This window comes from Pocillopora damicornis, chromosome 14 (assembly GCF_964200805.1).
Source record: "Pocillopora damicornis chromosome 14, jaPocDami1.2, whole genome shotgun sequence".
In the NCBI taxonomy this organism is placed as follows: Eukaryota; Metazoa; Cnidaria; class Anthozoa; order Scleractinia; family Pocilloporidae; genus Pocillopora; species Pocillopora damicornis.
The window spans coordinates 7,202,501-7,221,457 of record NC_142683.1 but is presented as its reverse complement, the minus strand read 5'-3'; the positions used below and the strand labels follow the sequence as shown (position 1 = coordinate 7,221,457).

At 40.0% G+C, this 18,957-nt stretch overlaps 2 protein-coding genes and 3 pseudogenes across 7 annotated transcripts; 2 read left to right on the top strand and 3 right to left on the bottom strand.

Moving 5' to 3' along the window:
• Positions 1 to 52: 52 nt before the first annotated feature.
• Positions 53 to 2,191, bottom strand: LOC149034230 (uncharacterized; annotated as a pseudogene).
• A 361-nt stretch (positions 2,192 to 2,552) lies between these two features.
• On the top strand, positions 2,553 to 4,029 carry LOC149034229 (protein N-lysine methyltransferase METTL21A-like; annotated as a pseudogene). The gene is made up of 2 exons (XR_016183134.1): positions 2,553 to 3,342; positions 3,581 to 4,029. The product of XR_016183134.1 is annotated as a protein N-lysine methyltransferase METTL21A-like (transcript).
• On the top strand, positions 3,400 to 7,978 carry LOC113671086 (uncharacterized). 5 transcript variants are annotated; one of them, XM_089194563.1, is made up of 10 exons: positions 3,438 to 3,688; positions 4,447 to 4,540; positions 4,955 to 4,990; positions 5,453 to 5,506; positions 6,001 to 6,048; positions 6,452 to 6,537; positions 6,653 to 6,732; positions 7,045 to 7,240; positions 7,332 to 7,410; positions 7,736 to 7,978. In XM_089194563.1, exons 3-8 carry the CDS (start codon positions 4,975 to 4,977, stop codon positions 7,166 to 7,168), a joined length of 408 nt encoding a protein of 135 aa, XP_089050689.1. In that variant the 5' UTR covers positions 3,438 to 3,688; positions 4,447 to 4,540; positions 4,955 to 4,974; the 3' UTR covers positions 7,169 to 7,240; positions 7,332 to 7,410; positions 7,736 to 7,978. The 5 variants fall into 5 exon arrangements, with proteins under 5 accessions (XP_089050688.1, XP_089050689.1, XP_089050690.1 ...); XM_089194564.1 differs by having other exon boundaries at positions 3,552 to 3,688; positions 4,447 to 4,527; XM_089194562.1 differs by having other exon boundaries at positions 3,400 to 4,540.
• Positions 7,979 to 8,777: 799 nt separating this feature from the next.
• LOC113676608 (tetratricopeptide repeat protein 28) lies at positions 8,778 to 11,202 on the bottom strand. The gene has a single exon (XM_027193282.2). It carries the CDS (start codon positions 11,005 to 11,007, stop codon positions 9,205 to 9,207), a length of 1,803 nt encoding a protein of 600 aa, XP_027049083.2. The 5' UTR covers positions 11,008 to 11,202; the 3' UTR covers positions 8,778 to 9,204.
• A 1,784-nt stretch (positions 11,203 to 12,986) lies between these two features.
• LOC149034228 (uncharacterized) lies at positions 12,987 to 15,222 on the bottom strand (annotated as a pseudogene).
• Positions 15,223 to 18,957: the final 3,735 nt, after the last annotated feature.

Here is an 18,957-nt window from a genome sequence, read left to right as displayed (position 1 = left end):
TGGTACAGTCAAACTTGTCCAACGATAAACAGTTAATTAATGTTCGAAGTCCTTAGCGCTTGTTGTACTGTGACATGACGCTGGCTCGGAGGTAGTCAACAAGAGCACAATTCTGTTGCTCGTTGAAGGACGCCTTCAGTATTGAAATACTCTGTCTGCCGTAGCAGACGATGGTTGGACAAGGAGAACTTGCTTCACTGCGGAAGCCCAACGAGGAAGTTGCTCCTCGTGCTCACACTACAATTCGACTTTCTTCTCTTCAATCGGGATAACAACATCTTCAGCAGAAGCCAAATAGGCAGGAAGCTCGGTTTTGAGACCGTCGATGGTAGTATCACTATCCAGGAAAGGAAATGCTCTCAGAGTCTCTACTAATGCATTTGTGGGCTTAAGCCACTAGATCGTAACAGGGCAGAATGGTCTGGCAGCCTTGAATGCTACCACTACATCATGAAGATCGACATTGAACTTTCTCAGAAACCACGTAATTGCCGGCTCAACACAAGCCTTCGCACTCCGTTCAAGTGCTGTTACGTTCTGACATGGGTCTTCCGAAATTGTAGTTGCAATTGCACGGACGTTAAGGAAACAAGGAGCTTGACAAAGTTGGGAAACGGCGCTTAGTTTCTCATGACAAGCAAAAACCAAAGGACCATCCCCTTCCAAAAAATACGTGGCTTTCACAAAATGATATTGATGATGATCTGCGATGATCTTCATTTGCGTAAAATGTATTTTCCGCAGTACAAATATATGACTTTCATGTATTCTTATCACACTTTCACAAAATGTTCGCCAACATCAATAGTAGCGGCAAGCTCAAGCTTCAAGCTCATTAGTCGCTGTGGGTCAGAAAGTATTGCTTGAAGTTGTGCTGTGGGCAAACTTTCCGTCCTTTGCCTCTCCTATGAGCCTTGCGACATCTCCAAACTGTACCATCAACTGATGATACACCTCTCATTTGGACCACTATCTAGTCTCGCTGTATGATCTTGGTGTTTGACCTATTAGATCCTTCCATAACGGCTTGGCTTTACAACTACAGCGAAACATTCTAATCCGAAGGCTTCCAAACTCTACCAGTGTTGGAATCACTAAATAGTTTCCCACGTTATCAAGTGTATGAGAGAAGCACACGTCATTCAGCATCTTAGGGAATATAAATGCTATTCTGTCCACTGCTACTTGGTTAACGCTTGCACCGTCTCTCATGGCTGCGAGCAAGGAATTTGCAGTAAACCCCATAATCAACAGACAGGCACTGATTAAGAACTTGTGCTAGTTCGTTGGCATTGGCTGACTTAGAGCAAACATCAATTCTCACAAGTCATGGAAACATACTGCCCTATATGAGAGCTTCCAGTGAGTCGATAGCTGTTCTTCTCCAACAGAGACCGTAGCATGTCTACTTTACCGATCGGGATACCCGCCTTTAAAAACTCACTGAAAACTTCGAGTCTGTACGCACATTCTTCCACGGGCAACGTACTATCTTTTGAACTTCCTTTTCTTCTGAATGCCTCGATTATGGTCTGGTCTTTCAATTTCGACTTTTTCAACTTCTCTTTACCGTTTTGATGCTTCTTGGATAAAATATGGATTTTCAGAACACTTTTCTTGGAGGAAATTATCAAGTTCTCTACATCCACTGCAAAACAACTTTCCTTCTCTGACAATCAAATTCTCGCCTGGGAACTGCTTAACTCGCTCATATAACGGCACTTTCGTTGTATCGCTGTTTCCTCTCCGCTTGTAATTTCCACTGGTTGTTTCTAAAGATCGATCTCGAGCTATCGTTGAAAGAACTGGTCTATGTTCTCCTTCAGAATTTCCTTCTATGAGCTGCAAGTATCGAGAACATGGGGTGGCACTAGCCGATGCCATATTGTTTGTACCTGCGCGTGAACGGCCTCTGAAAGTTAACCACTGACCAGCTGCACTCAGTTCATACAGTTACTGAAATCCTTCTCTAAAACACATAGGCAAATCATCACAATGCTTTTGAATTCTAAATTTAGCATTAAAACTCTTTTGAGTGCTGAAATCTAGATCAAAGTTATGCAAAATGCTAAATATCATATAGCAATTCTTTTTACAGAAAAAGTATGGAAAAAATGCTTTTTTAGCCACATAATGCCAAAAAAATGCTAGCATAATCAGGAAGGGCCTACCATAGGGTTTTTGCTCAATGTTGGCGCGCCCGGAGCCAGGCGTGTGGTGAAATCTTTGTAACTGGCTCGAAAGCTTGCGTTTTCTGATCGTGAAGTGGAGCGGAGATTTTTGATAGAGAAAATTAGACCGGTGGGAGGAATTAAATTTCTCTAACGAATCAAAATAAGAAAACGTCTCGCTAACAAGAAACAAGACTCACTAGGTCTCACCATAACGACCTAGATGATTACTCCGTGAAACGGCCCTGATCAAAATTGAACTAATTACAGGTTTGATGGCTTAGTGTGACGAGGGTGTTCTGGCACCGTTGCTTTGCACTGTTCCAAAAGTACTGTTTTTTTTTTTTGGCAAATTCCTCTGCTGCAAATTAAAACTTGAATTGACGACTTCTCGTATCGTCGAAACAGACTGAAGGAGACTGGTAAACTTTGAGGCCTGGGTACAAAATTGCGCCTGGCAAGTTTTGCAGCAGGGATGCAGTACTGGTCTTCCTTGGTCATCTAAAATCTTTGTCATTCTCGTGAATCATGAGGCTTCGACAAGAGTACAAACCTAAAAAACAACGGTTCGAAAATCCATTTGAACTTGAAGTTGACATGAGTTCTAACGCTGATCGATCTGGAGAAGGGGACAACGGACTCTGCAATAGCATTTCTCTCATAAAAGTTCGACAGAGCTACACAGCTCTTGGAACAACTGTTTGGGATGGAAGTATTGCACTCGCTAAGATGTTCGATAATCGAGATCTATTTCCTTTACATTATTTGCAGGAATGTCGAGTTTTAGAGCTTGGAGCTGGCTGCAGTTTAGTGGGAATTTATCTGTGTTTGTCAGGTGCGAAAATGACCATTCTAACTGATCAGAAATGTTGTGTAAAAACTCTTAAAGACAACATGGCAGCAAATATGATTGGAGTTGGTCGGAGTAGAATCAAGGTTGTGGAATATTGTTGGGGGAAAAGCACAGAAGATTTAACAAAAGATGGTCTGTTTCATCTCATTCTCGCTGCAGAATGCCAATCATTCAGTTGACGACTCTGTGCTTCTCGCTCAGTGCATGACAAAATTAGTTAAACCTGGTTTACGTATTTTCGTATTAATGGGAAGGAATCGTGGAGGCGAGGAAGCGTTTGTGAAAACGATGGCAGATCAAGGTTATGACTACAACAAGGTATGGAAGTTAGAAACACTGCCCAACTGGTTATACAGTCGAACCTCAATTATCCAGAGTCAATGGATATTAATGAGCCAATATGTATCATAATGACTTGATTTATACCACAGAAGAAATAAAAGTACATTCTCTAATGCATGTACTTCACTGTTAACATTGGCCAAAACTATTTACAAAAATGTTTTTACCACCTAAAGTGCTATCTCATGCTGTCACTGTCATCAAATTGTTTCAGTAATTCAGCTTTGTTTGATGGGAAAACATTGTCACAGATCTCAAGAGGGACTGTTTCTTTAAGACCAGAGAATCAAGTACAGATAATCAAATAATCTGGATAATCAAGGTTTGACAGTGTTGGTTTACTCAAACTCCTCTCTTGTGACCTAGCCTCAAAATCTTATCAATTAACCCTCTCAACCCTAAGATCTCCCTACTGTCTGCTGTATAATTCTTATGAGGTTAGTTCAGAGAGTTTGGTATTTGATCAACTAGTTATCCCTTAAGTTATATTCATCTTTACTCTGATCACTCGCCATCTTAATTTTTTATTGATACTGTGAGGAGAAATCCTACCTTGGTCTCTTGTGCAATCAGAAATATTATACCAATAATGATAGTGTTTTTAAATTCCAAAATTTTGGAGTTACATGTAAAACATCAATAATAAAACACAAGCGCAACACAATGAATTTTTTTGTGGTTTTTTCCACACCCTCTCATACTTATATATGGGTATTGTTAAAAACTGTCAAGACTGATCCAACAGACTTGCAACTGCATGTACTGTACTTAAAAAATGTAGTACAAATTCTTCAAGAGATTATGTTAACAAATGCATGCAGCTATTACAGTTTGGTGCCAAACCATTTTATGATAGACTAAGATAAAAAAAGTAGGTTTTCAATTTACCATTAAGTCATTTGTATTGTACTTTATTTTCATTCATTTATGTTATTTTATTTCATTTTTTTGGCACCCTGTTGAAAACCATGTTGTGAAATGGGCCATCTGTTTAGAGAATTATGAAATTTATATTTTTATTATTAGTAGTAATTATGATTTTTAAATGCATTATGCTGTTGTCTGTATTGATGTCTGCAGGACAGGGTGTGGGTCTTAGCCACTAAAGCTATTCCCAAGATCTGCAAATAGTGTCTGTTAGATCTCATAACCAACTGCCTGGTATGAAAAGTGGGCAAGTGTATTTTTTTTTTACATTGTACACTGTGTAGCATTTATTTAGAAGTAAAAAGGTGTTTACATGGGAGGTACAGCTTTACGCTTGCATTCTAGGCATTTCTGTTATGATTGATGGCTTCGCAATCATATTACAGTTTTAACAATCAGACTGGTACATTACTTTAATCATTTTGTCTGTGCATGAATAGGTGCAAGAAATACTTACAAGTGTACCTTGTCTTGCGTTTCCGAATAAGTGATAAATTTCCTCAAAAGGTATATATTTCTTGCAATTAATGAGAAATTCAATGCCAAAAATACTTACTTTTTAAATGTGAATGATTCCAAATATTACTGAGTAATTTGCATGTGATCTATGTCTCTAGTAACTGAGCAATTGACAACTGACAGTTTTTTTGTTCTGTTGCAGCCCAGACATTAATTTTTATCATGGATGTATTGAAAGGTATGAACAGTTATATTGACAAAACAGATAAGTCTTAAGTTCATAAGCCCAAAATTGTGAAAGTATCTCTTTAAGCAGCATTCAAACGTAGTTGAATTTTATTGTTTTTACCATTCCACTTCAAATAAAGGAAATCTTTGTTGAAGAGTGAATTGTTTTTTGAATGAACCTGATTTTTTTTTTAATGCACATCCTTGAGTTGAACTGAAAAATAGTTCCCTGCTTTTTTGGGGGGCAGGTGTATGCTTCATCATTCAGCTTAGTTTTCTTTATTTGATACTGTTTTTGTCTTAGTTGTAAAGGCTTTTGTTGTTTCAGCACACCTGTAGCTTTTGACAATGAATACTGTTTTTCTTCTTTAGCTTGTTCTACCAGGGCTGTGGGTTTAGAAGGTTTGAATTTTCCAAGAATCTAATATGCAACTGAAGTTAGAAATTTGTTTACTTAATTATACCTTTACAGATATAATCTCAACCAAAGGCACAACCCTGGAAATAAGTGAGAACATCCAGTCTGGTATGGATACAAATTCACCTAATGGAAAATATTTCCCTCTGTTGACACAATATACAGTACTTTCTCTTATTTAAGTCGCTTAAAGTTTTGGGACTTTCAATAACAACATTGAAGGGTCTGTTTGGCAAGGTAAAATCTGAGCAACTTCCTATTTTAATTGGTCTCTCCCAGAAAATCTGCATTCAGACCAATCAGCAAAGAGTTTATCACTAAATTTGAAAAGTTATATTCAGAAAACTGAAAAAAGGCTACAAGCTACAAATCCATGAAACCCCTCAAAATAGTAGTAAATACACATTAAATACTGTTCACTTGTGAACTGTGAGTGCTACAAGCTGTTGTAAGAATGCTAGTTATACATTCCTATATGGCTATTTCAATTACTTTTTTATAGCAATGTTTTTGCAACTTATATTATTTAATCCTAGATTATTACAAGATGTATGTGATTACAATTATCGCCTTGGTTATTATCTCATTTTCAATCTTGATAGGAGGAGAAGTGAGTTGCCAAAAAGCCATAGAGAGTGCTGAAGTCTTTGGTGAGGACATTTTTAATATTTTTTTTAGTATTATAAGCTTTCTTAAAACAAATGTCACCAGATGTAATTTGATCTCTCATTCAGCACTTTTTGCATTCTGTGAAAAGTAGAAGCTAGTAGATACCAAGTTGTCCAGCTAGCAACAATTAAATGAAACAGAAAGGGTGTTCAGTCAGGATTTCATAAATACTGTTCACTTGTGAACTGTGAGTGCTTCAAGCTGTTGTACGAATTTAATAATTCTCTGTTAATGGCTGTTTATTTCTACCTGCATCTCTATAATAGTACTAACTCTGTTAAATTACACCTTCATAGTAATAACTGAATGTCACCATAGATCATGATTAGAGGTTGTTCTTATTTGTAAAGGTCCCTGATTGACAGGTTGAAAAATTGTTTTCAGATATTGAAGGACCCTTACAGCAGGTCCAACTGCTGTACCTCCTCCTTGGGAGAAGATTGATGTGGGCCCCATTTACATTTGACCAGGCAAGTTTTCCAGGTAGCCTTTAAATTTCAATTAAAAATATGAAAGTGTTGATCTGTGCATGGTTGTTTTTATCTTGCAGTGTTCTTTTTAACCACCTTTCTTTGATTTGTTTAGGCTGTTGTACAGAGCCACCAAGACCTGACAATTGTGGTGGTCTTGTTTGATGAGAGTGATGAGAGTGTCGATGTCATCAGGTGGGCTAAAAATTATCAAACAAAGTAAAAAATTGTTCTTAAAAGTGTCCTAAACAGAACATGCCAGAAGTAAATGTAGTTATTTTTAGCTTAAATTATGTGAAAAATACTCCACCTCTTGTGAAAATGTCTATTCACAGATGAAAAACACAAACTTTAGTGATTAAAACACAAACTTTAGTGATTAAAACACAAACTTTAGTGAGGGCTGGGCCCCTGACTGTCTAGTAATTTTCCAATTATTAATATGTACATCTCTAGTCTCTTATTGTCTCTTAGTACGGATTAAAGGATGTTCCTTTTATTCCAAAGGACACTTAACGAGGATACACAACTAACAAATATGTTAGACAGCTGCTTGGTATTTGTGGCACACAACAGATCACCTTGTGTGTTTCAATGTTTGAACGTGTTGGCGAAGATCCATGTCCCCTGAGTGGTGCCCATGTCTTGATTCTGCAACAAGTTGGTGTTACCAAACGCTAAGTCATTACAGCATGGTTGTCAGGTATATGATGTTATTGGTGCATGCCTCCATGTTTCCTTAGAGAAAAGTGACCAGCCTCGATGTATTGATAATCTAATTTTCTTATTACTAGGTGATAAATTGAAAGCAGAGGAGGTGATCAGACACACCACAGTGAATCTCCACCATGTAAAGGTCATCTCTCTACAAAGGTATACCTACAGTAAACTTCACATATTCTAGACTTTCTTCTATGTAATTTGTTACAAAGGAAAACAACAGGTGAAGCATTTTCTATGCAGTAAAGTAAATGGAAGTTCTTTGTTATATAATCCTAAATATACAAGTTGTTCTCTCAATATGGTATTTGACAGTTACAATAAATATTGTCATCATTGTTGTTTTCAAATGACACAGTCAATTAATAAAATGCACTTTAAAGCAATGATACATATAGTCTTTTGCTGCTTTGAAAACCTGATGCATTGCATGGCATTGTGTTCATCAATATTTAATTGGCAGTTTATTAAACGACAGGTAACAAATGGAGGACACCAGAGAGCCTGGAAGAAAATCGGTGGAGGCCATCATGATAAAAATGGAGGTAGTGAAGCTACATGTCTGTGGCAGAAATAGGCGTTAGGCGTTACTTTTTGCTGTTTGCTTTATCATGCTTGTAAATAAAAGAAATCAATAATGTTGCTGTTTAGTCGCGGGGCCTAATCTTTTGTACATGTATGTTTCGTAATAGTAACTCATCAATAAATGTTATTTATTTTGCCTGTGGGTGATTAATCAGTTTGAGTTATTTTAGCCTGTTTCAGGCTCTAACTCACTGGGCGGGTGAGCGATGAACGACTGTTGTGTTTGTTTAAGGGAAACGGCTGCATGAACCCGCCATTTTCGTTCTTTTGCTCATTTCCATTAACCGAGAACCTGGCAGAGGTTAGGGTTATTTGGCTCCCTCTCGCTTTGACTGAGGAGCTTTTTATGTTTAATCGCCACCCATGACCTGTTGCAATCTTAAATCCAATCTCTCAGTTGTTCTGTCCCTGAAAATTACATCCAGAACCCTTTACATTCGGCATTTTAAGAGTAATTCAAACTCGTGCATCTGAAGGACTTTTTGTAGTCGTGCATTCTACCAGACGCTTCTCTGCTTCTTCTTACATCTAGGGGTCTGCGCGTAGATGTGGACATCGATCGTGAATGCTTTCGTTACATCCAGGGGTCTTAGATTCGTATCTTACATCCAGGGGTTTTTAATTGTACCTCTTGAATAGTCGCTATGTAACAATGCCGAGTTATTTAAGGGGGTGTTTTGTTAAAATTGTACGGTAGTTTTATATAAGGGTCTGTTCCCAGCAACTGATATTGATCCCAAATAATTACGTCTACATAGATTGTCCTTTAATAATAAAGTAACCTTGAATTGACAAACTCATCAACTTTGGAAAAGGATTAAATTTTTCTTTCCTTGACGAACTAATCGCGTTCGAAAACTAAAATTATCACACTTTGGTTGGCTCATTCACTGAACTGATGACTTAAAAAAAGTTGGAGTTTTTTTAGTGGTATCCGGTTAGATCGCTCCATGGTTAGATCGCTCCAAGTCAGATCGCTCCATACCAAAGTCAGATCGCTCCACTCGAAAGTTAGTTCGCTCCATCAAATAAGTTACTTCGCTCCATACATAAGTTACTTCGCTCCATGTAGAAACCTAATACACTAATCTGACTTGGAGCGATCTAACCGTGGAGCGATCTAACCGTAATCCTTTTTAGTTACGGGACTCTTATAAAGAGATAACACTATATGCTGTCTTATTTCGGATTATTAAACTTAGATGTCTGATGAGCATATTACAGAAGTGCCCTCCTCTGTGTATCGATCCGAGTTGTCCTTCGCAGATGGTGTCCTCTTTCTACAGGCTAGTAATTAAATAGTTCCAAGCTTTACTAAGTCTAATTCATTCTGCTACAGAGGTTTTATCAAAGTCTTGGCTCTTAAGGTGCGCTAGGCACCGGCCAATTTCCAAACTCAAATGTCACGTTGTCGCTCATGATCATAAATGGCGCCCATTGAGAAACTTTATCAAAGCCGTTATTTCTCATCCACTTCCTGGCCTTGTGGAGAGATTCACTGGCGCTTTCACCGCGGAACAAATGTTTGTAGAAACAAGTCATGAACTTCTCTGTGGCTCTGTCATCCAGGGCCCATCGTGCCGCTAACACTGAACGAGCTCCCGATCCTAAGAACGCTCGAGCAAGTCCAATAACTCCCTCGGTTCTAATCTGTCCACGAGCACTGTGACAACAACTAAGCACCACTAGTTTAGCTCGCAACTGAGTTTTTGAAATATCGGCCATCGTCAAAAGATAATCTTCTTCTCGAGGGAAAGGTGGGAGTAGGGTAGGGTGCATAGGAGAAAGAGCAATTTCCCCTCTTTCGGCATCACCATGGGCAGCAATGTGTATCAGGCTCACTGAACTTATCGCTAGGAGTACAGAATGTTTTGTTGCGGAATCTCCTATCAAAGGCCTTATGCCAAGAAGTCCTCCAATCATCTCTGCTTTCTTTCTTGCATGCGGCAATGGTGTCATATTTCTGCGCCTTCCCATGTAAATCACCGTTCCAACCACTGGGTCACCCACTATCAGTGCCCCGGTCTGACTGTGATAGTCTGGAGGACTGTCTTGAACAAGTTTGAGAGTCGTCAGGGAGGGAATTATCCGAATCCTGTATGTCTCTGATAAATACTTGCCTCCTTCGTCAGCCAAGGCTGTAAATGGCACCTGGTACACACAGGAATCAGGGACAATTATGATCTCGGGCTGCTTTAGTAAACTGGCCACAGGAGCAATGATTATCTTGTAACACAATTCAAGGCTTGTTTTGAAATCTTCGGTATCATGGTGACCAGGCACTAAGCGGTTACCATAGTGAAGTGACATCAGTTCGGTGTCATCTAAAGATCGATCTTCGCAATTCTGTTCGGGTAAAATGACGTGGCTGCGGAAGGCTTCTTTAAAAAACTCATCTAACTCAGGGACTATTCCGGTAACCTTGTTTTTGTCCAGGCTCACTTTCTTTTCTAAAAAATGAATAGCTCCCGTTGCTGTAATTATCCAAAACCGTACCTCATCTTCACCAACCGAAATGTACAGGCATGCACAGTCTGCTTCTTTTGTGATGATCCTTTGAATGCCACACCAAGATTGTGGATCGCTTGAGATCTGCTCTTGAAGAGAGTATCGAACTGCCATCAAGTCGGCCAGGCCTCTTGCCCTTCTCAGCTCTTCGACGTAAAGGGCGTCCTGAGGTTTTCCAGAGGAAGACAGCAACCTACTGAACAACTTGTAGGAAAAGGTGCCGTGCTCTTCTAAAAGAGCTATTTGAAACTGATCGTTTTCTTTAAGAAAACCTCTCAAAGTGTCGAACTTTTGGATGCCTTGAAAAAGATACGAACAAGCCTCTCCAAGATGACATTGTGACACCTTTAACATCGATAGATTACAAAGGCAGTAAAACTCGTGCAGGTTGTGTCCAGTATTCCTACTTAAAAGAAGAGCCTTCTTCAGGTATTCTTCGGCCACGTCATATTTAATTAGCGATTGGAAACATAATGCTAAATTGTTGTACTGGACTATTACTCCTTCTCTCTCACCGATTTCCATGAAAATTGTAAGGGCTTTCTCGTAATATTCTTGAGCCTTGTCATATTCACCACGCTTACAACAAATTCTACCAAGGTGACTGTAATCTGTTGCTTCTCCACTTCTATCATCGATACCCTTTCTAACTGCCATTGCCTTCTTTAAATAGTCGTCAGCCTTTGCATATTTGCCGAGTGATAGAAACAAACCAGTGAGGTTTGTATAGCTTGTTCCTTCTCCATGCCTATCACCAATTTCTATTTTGATAGCGAGTGCTTTCTCCTGATATTCTCGGGCCTTGTCATATTGACCGAGTGATTGGAACAAAGTTCCTAGGTTTCCGTAGCTTGTTGCTTCTCCATCCCTGTCACCAATTTCTATTCTGATAGCGAGTGCTTTCTCCTGATATTCTCTGGCCTTGTCATATTGACCGAGTGATTGGAACAAAGTTACTAGGTTTCCGTAGCTTGTTGCTTCTCCCTGTCTGTCACCAATTTCTATTCTGATAGCGAGTGCTTTCTCCTGATATTCTCGGGCCTTGTCATATTGACCGAGTGATCGGAACAAAGTTCCTAGGTTTCCGTAGCTTGTTGCTTCTCCCTGTCTGTCACCAATTTCTATTCTGATAGCGAGTGCTTTCTCCTGATATTCTCGGGCCTTGTCATATTGACCGAGTGATTGGAACAAAGTTCCTAGGTTTCCGTAGCTTGTTGCTTCTCCCTGTCTGTCACCAATTTCTATTCTGATAGCGAGTGCTTTCTCCTGATATTCTCAGGCCTTGTCATATTGACCGAGTGATTGGAACAAAGTTCCTAGGTTTCCGTAGCTTGTTGCTTCTCTATGTCTGTCACCAATTTCTATGTTGATAGCGAGTGCTTTCTCCTGATATTCTCGGGCCTTGTCATATTGACCGAGTAATTGGAACAAAGTTCCTAGGTTTCCGTAGCTTGTTGCTTCTCCCTGTCTGTCACCAATTTCTATTCTGATAGCGAGTGCTTTCTCCTGATATTCTCGGGCCTTGTCATATTGACCGAGTGATCGGAACATAGTTCCTAGGTTTCCGTAGCTTGTTGCTTCTCCCTGTCTGTCACCAATTTCTATTCTGATAGCGAGTGCTTTCTCCTGATATTCTCGGGCCTTGTCATATTGACCGAGTGATTGGAACAAAGTTACTAGGTTTCCGTAGCTTGTTGCTTCTCCCTGTCTGTCACCAATTTCTATTCTGATAGCGAGTGCTTTCTCCTGATATTCTCGGGCCTTGTCATATTGACCGAGTGATCGGAACAAAGTTCCTAGGTTTCCGTAGCTTGTTGCTTCTCCCTGTCTGTCACCAATTTCTATTCTGATAGCGAGTGCTTTCTCCTGATATTCTCGGGCCTTGTCATATTGACCGAGTGATTGGAACAAAGTTCCTAGGTTTCCGTAGCTTGTTGCTTCTCCCTGTCTGTCACCAATTTCTATTCTGATAGCGAGTGCTTTCTCCTGATATTCTCAGGCCTTGTCATATTGACCGAGTGATTGGAACAAAGTTCCTAGGTTTCCGTAGCTTGTTGCTTCTCTATGTCTGTCACCAATTTCTATGTTGATAGCGAGTGCTTTCTCCTGATATTCTCGGGCCTTGTCATATTGACCGAGTAATTGGAACAAAGTTCCTAGGTTTCCGTAGCTTGTTGCTTCTCCCTGTCTGTCACCAATTTCTATTCTGATAGCGAGTGCTTTCTCCTGATATTCTCGGGCCTTGTCATATTGACCGAGTGATCGGAACATAGTTCCTAGGTTTCCGTAGCTTGTTGCTTCTCCCTGTCTGTCACCAATTTCTATTCTGATAGCGAGTGCTTTCTCCTGATATTCTCGGGCCTTGTCATATTGACCGAGTGATTGGAACAAAGTTACTAGGTTTCCGTAGCTTGTTGCTTCTCCCTCTCTATCACCAATTTCTATTCTGATAGCGAGTGCTTTCTCCTCATATTCTCGGGCCTTGTCATATTGACCGAGTGATTGGAACAAAGTTCCTAGGTTTCCGTAGCTTGTTGCTTCTCCCTGTCTGTCACCAATTTCTATTCTGATAGCGAGTGCTTTCTCCTGATATTCTCGGGCCTTGTCATATTGACCGAGTGATTGGAACAAAGTTCCTAGGTTTCCGTAGCTTGTTGCTTCTCCCTGTCTGTCACCAATTTCTATTCTGATAGCGAGTGCTTTCTCCTCATATTCTCGGGCCTTGTCATATTGACCGAGTGATGGGAACAAAGTTCCTAGGTTTCCGTAGCTTATTGCTTCTCCCTCTCTGTCACCAATTTCTATTCTGATAGCGAGTGCTTTCTCCTGATATTCTCGGGCCTTGTCATATTGACCGAGTGATCGGAACAAAGTTCCTAGGTTTCCGTAGCTTGTTGCTTCTCCCTGTCTGTCACCAATTTCTATTCTGATAGCGAGTGCTTTCTCCTCATATTCTCGGGCCTTGTCATATTGACCGAGTGATTGGAACAAAGTTACTAGGTTTCCGTAGCTTGTTGCTTCTCCCTGTCTGTCACCAATTTCTATTCTGATAGCGAGTGCTTTCTCCTGATATTCTCGGGCCTTGTCATATTGACCGAGTGATCGGAACAAAGTTCCTAGGTCTCCGTAGCTTATTGCTTCTCCCTCTCTGTCACCAATTTCTATTCTGATAGCGAGTGCTTTCTCCTGATATTCTCGGGCCTTGTCATATTGACCGAGTGATTGGAACAAAGTTCCTAGGTTTCCGTAGCTTGTTGCTTCTCCCTGTCTGTCACCAATTTCTATTGTGATAGCGAGTGCTTTCTCCTGATATTCTCGGGCCTTGTCATATTGACCGAGTGATTGGAACAAAGTTCCTAGGTTTCCGTAGCTTATTGCTTCTCCCTGTCTGTCACCAATTTCTATTCTGATAGCGAGTGCTTTCTCCTGATATTCTCGGGCCTTGTCATATTGACCGAGTGATTGGAACAAAGTTCCTAGGATTCCGTAGCTTGTTGCTTCTCTATGTCTGTCACCAATTTCTATGTTGATAGCGAGTGCTTTCTCCTGATATTCTCGGGCCTTGTCATATTGACCGAGTAATTGGAACAAAGTTACTAGGTTTCCGTAGCTTGTTGCTTCTCCCTGTCTGTCACCAATTTCTATTCTGATAGCGAGTGCTTTCTCCTGATATTCTCGGGCCTTGTCATATTGACCGAGTGATGGGAACAAAGTTCCTAGGTTTCCGTAGCTTGTTGCTTCTCCCTGTCTGTCACCAATTTCTATTCTGATAGCGAGTGCTTTCTCCTCATATTCTCGGGCCTTGTCATATTGACCGAGTGATCGGAACAAAGTTCCTAGGTTTCCGTAGCTTGTTGCTTCTCCCTGTCTGTCACCAATTTCTATTGTGATAGCGAGTGCTTTCTCCTGATATTCTCGGGCCTTGTCATATTGACCGAGTGATTGGAACAAAGTTCCTAGGTTTCCGTAGCTTGTTGCTTCTCTCTGTCTGTCACCAATTTCTATTTTGATAGCGAGTGCTTTTTCCTCATATTCTCGGGCCTTGTCATATTGACCGAGTGATCGGAACAAAGTTTCTAGGTTTCCGTAGCTTATTGCTTCTCCCTCTCTGTCACCAATTTCTATTCTGATAGCGAGTGCTTTCTCCTGATATTCTCGGGCCTTGTCATATTGACCGAGTGATTGGAACAAAGTTCCTAGGTTTCCGTAGCTTGTTGCTTCTCCCTGTCTGTCACCAATTTCTATTCTGATAGCGAGTGCTTTCTCCTGATATTCTCGGGCCTTGTCATATTGACCGAGTGATGGGAACAAAGTTCCTAGGTTTCCGTAGCTTGTTGCTTCTCCCTGTCTGTCACCAATTTCTATTCTGATAGCGAGTGCTTTCTCCTGATATTCTCGGGCCTTGTCATGTTGACCGAGTGATTGGAACATTAATCCGAGCTTTGAGTAGCATAGTGCCTGGCCATGTGTGTTTCCAATCGTTGTCATGATGTTGATTGCTGATTCGTAAAATTTCCAGGCCTCCAAAAATTTGCTCTGTACCTGAAGTATTTTTGCCAGGCTTAAATGTAGCCATCCTTTTTCAGCTGTGTCATTATAGTCTAGGTATAGGAGGAGTTCCCTGATGTATTTTTCTGTACTTGTGTAATCCTCTATGTAAACGTAAGCACAGATTATTTTTTTGTAGATGGTTCGGAACGTAAAGTTTGCCAATGAACTATCAATAGCCTGCGCCTGAGTGTGTAATATGATCAAACTTTCCCTGTACACCTCGATGGCTTGCAAGACGCGACCAGTTTTGCGAAGGAACTCGGCGACCGCTATACTTATGGAGATAGCTGATATAGCTTCTTTTATGCTGTCCATCTTGACCCTGTTTCTTCTCAGTTTGAAAAAAAAGGAGAAATTAGTGAAAACTTATACACGGACTGTTTGTAGAAAATCTTTTTAGTTTTAAATTACAAATAACAATTTTTATTTTACCCTCCCTACATTGTAGTCTTTTTGTGTTCACATGCGCGGCGCACGTGATTTCACATTTAGAAAATTGCGTCAAAGAATTGGAAAACTGACGTGGACATTTTTCGCGTACTTTTGTTGCTTGTCTCAGCGGAGTTTAGTTAATTGTTTTTGAGCTTTCGTTCGCGCAGTTTATCTAACCCCGTGTTTTTTTAGAACGTCTCCACCTGACAACCATGTAGCCGAGTCTACACGACCCCTCCTTCCCCCGATTTAGTTCAAATTTGGCTCACTTGTTGCCCACAATGAACCTACAATCTAGACCAAACGGTTTATCTAGATACTAATATTTAAGAGGGCTATACGAGTTTTCAGTTTTTGTTAAAAAATGTGCAAAAATCCTTGCCAAAAATTCAGTGAATTCATGATGTGGGTGTTTCTCCAAAATCTCAAGCCAACAAAAAATATTTCGTTAAGTGAAAGTAGAAACCTAGATCTTTATGTACAAATATAAAAATATATGATTGTCCTGTTTTTTATATTTGTGAGCCATCAATCAAACTTGACAATTTTCACCATTTTGCGAAATAACGGAAAATACCCCTAAAATAGCGAGAAAAAGCAAACAAGCGGCCATGTTTTGATTCATTTCAATGCTTTTTCCAGCTTGAGTAATTGATGATCTAAGAAATGATAATAATAACAGTGTGTTATGTTTACATTTTAGATGAAGAATTTGCCCTCGATATACGGCAATCCAGCGTGCCTTGGAGGGTCACGTGACACGTGTCAGAGTATCGTAATATAGAGTCCGTTTGTTTATAAGTCTCCATAACGCAAGGAAAGCTTCGAGAAAATCTTTAGGAGTATTTTGAAAAGCCATTTTTATGTTTCATTCCAGTTTTATCTTATCTAAAAATCATGTGGGAAGCCAGGCCGCTTTTTATTTGATTGTTATTTTTTATTGCACCGCAACTTTTAGGCCCTTTTATACTACCTCGGTTACAGATGAAAAAGTACTTATTTGTTTGCAGTAAAAGCAAAGTAATCATCAAATATATCGAAAATACGAATTCAATCAGTATAATTTAAACTGTTTTTGTTTTCCAACGGCATTCTTTTGGTAACGCGCTGAGAGGATTGCTTGACACGCACCAGACACCGACATTTCCTACGCTTTCCATGTATAACCATACCAGCAGACATTTCGTAAAGACGGGCGATTTTAAATGTGTCTTTTCGATTCTTTTCAGAAATATTCTAAGATAGAATGTAAACTTTATACTCGAAAAAAGAGTGCTAATGAGCACTTGTATGGTTGTTTTCAAGCCTCCCCGGGAAGGAGTAGAGGAAGACGGTAAACTATGGTCAGCCCGCGTTGGATTGTTCGACGAGCGCGAAGATCTCACAATTTGTCCCGAGCACAGGAACGAATTTGGCTTGGGATGACGGCCAAGTAAAGTTTGTAAATATCCTGAGCATCAGAGCAAACAGAAACCGTACAGATGGATTTCCAAGGAGATGTCGAGAAAAATTTGATTACACTTCGGTGTACTTCGCGAGACTGGACAAGGTAACTCATTGTAATAATTTAATGTTGTCTCGGAATACCGGCTACATTTTAAAATGAACACAACATGCGATAAAATATAAGTTTTATCATGCTGAGTTAAGATAGTATTATTTGTTTGGTTTTCAAGGGATATGTAGCAAATGTTTATTTAATTACAGCGAGACTGTGCGCTGCTCCAAGGAGACAATTAGTGATACACAGGTAAAATACTGTGAAATTAAAAGATTAGTGCTTTTGTAAACTGGTAGTCATCTCAATAAATTTAGTTTTAGGCTTTAATGCAACAATAAGGCAACATTTCACATACAGTTCTCATTTCGAAAAGTCCTAGCAGCGAGTGCAAGTCGAATGTATACTTTATTTACAAGTGGGGTGGGGAAATGGAAAAATTTTGAAAGAAATTGTTTGCAACTCCCAAATAAACTGTTTGCTGCTGCAAAAAGGAAATAATAGGTTGTTTGCATGCAAAATAATCAGTTTTGTCTATTCCCTTCTCGCGCCCGTCAGAGAAATAATGGTCCGTCCCTAATAGCTTATATTTGTGCGCTCAAAAGAAACTGTAGAAATTTCATTTTTATAGGGGACTCCTACAATCGAGCGTTCTGAAAAACATCAGGTGAAGGATATACCCCTAAAAAGATGAGTATTTTAACTGCTGAACCTGCAACAATAAATTGATTACGTACGACCGGCTAAATAAATATAAAACAATTTAAAAATATGAGAACATCGACAGTGTCAAAGCATTATGGATGTACTTTTTAGGAAGGCGTGGTTGGAATAAAAGCGGACTTATTTCCGTCAAACTATTGATAATTGAAAAATGTTCCTGCGTTGTTTGATTACATCCAATATTAGAATTCTTCCCCACTAGTATAAGGAACGGTCCATTATTCACCCCCAAAGTTTGGGGGGGGGGGTGGAGGGGGGAGCTGAAAACTATTGAAATAAATTTTTTACAGAGCCTTAATCACTGAAATAAATTATTTGTACACGTAACAAACCAAAGTAAATTGTTTGCAATCAAAAAATTTTTCATCCCCCCGCCAGCAAGATAACGATCCGTCTCTAATATATAAATAGCTTTCTTGTATTTTAAGAACCGACCAGGTATGTATAGGGAGGAACTGGAGCTTCCTGACCTTTCTGTGCTAGAAGACGAAATGTCGCAGCTGGTTGTTGAGGAGGATGAAGAGTCGGATTACATGCCTACCTCTATGCGAAGAGAGCACTCCGGTTTAGAAGCAGTAAATAGAAATATTAGCATGTTCACAGATGGAAGGATCGGCCCAATCCGATTCCAGCTTACTCAACCACTAGCTGAGTGCACAAAGAGTATTAGTATTACGTAAACCGTAAAGCGGCAGAAGTTATCACCGCCAGCCTTAACTGCATTGCCCCTGGGCAGTCGAAAGAGTTGTTTGATCTTGTTACCGTTCAGACCGCACCACCAGAAGACGAAAGTCCTGACGACAAGGTGACGAAGGAGTTGATTTCCCTCTATGAAGAATCGACCTCGTAGTACACAAAGATGATGGTACTTTCCGTTTTCGTTAAGCATTACACGAAATCGCGGCTACAGTAGATAATACCAGGCTTAACTATATGGCGGATAGACCAGACAAGGAAGCACACGGCAGTGGTTGGAGCCGGTGTGACTGAAGAGCGGCAATCTGTGATTCGCTATAGGCTCGACAGCCAAAACCTTGATCACTTCCCGAACGTCATCAGTTGCCCCATTATATTCAAGATGTTCCGTACAGCACCAAAAAGCTACAAATGTCAACTGGTGAGGTGTTACAGATCCCAAACGTGGTGCACACTGTGCCAAGCTCCCGTATGGTTGCACTATACCAGAACTACTGCTGCGAAATGGAGTTTGGACCTCTCACAAGTTCAAGCCTTTTCGCTGTGCTTAAAGTAAGTAACCCTGTACAATCTGCTTGTTTATTATACACCTTTTCATGTTTTTTTTTTCTCTCACAGTGTTGACAGGTATGACTAACATATGTAGATTAGCTTTTTCACTAAAAGATACCGTATCGTTCTAGACAATCTTTCAACAGGTGTGTATC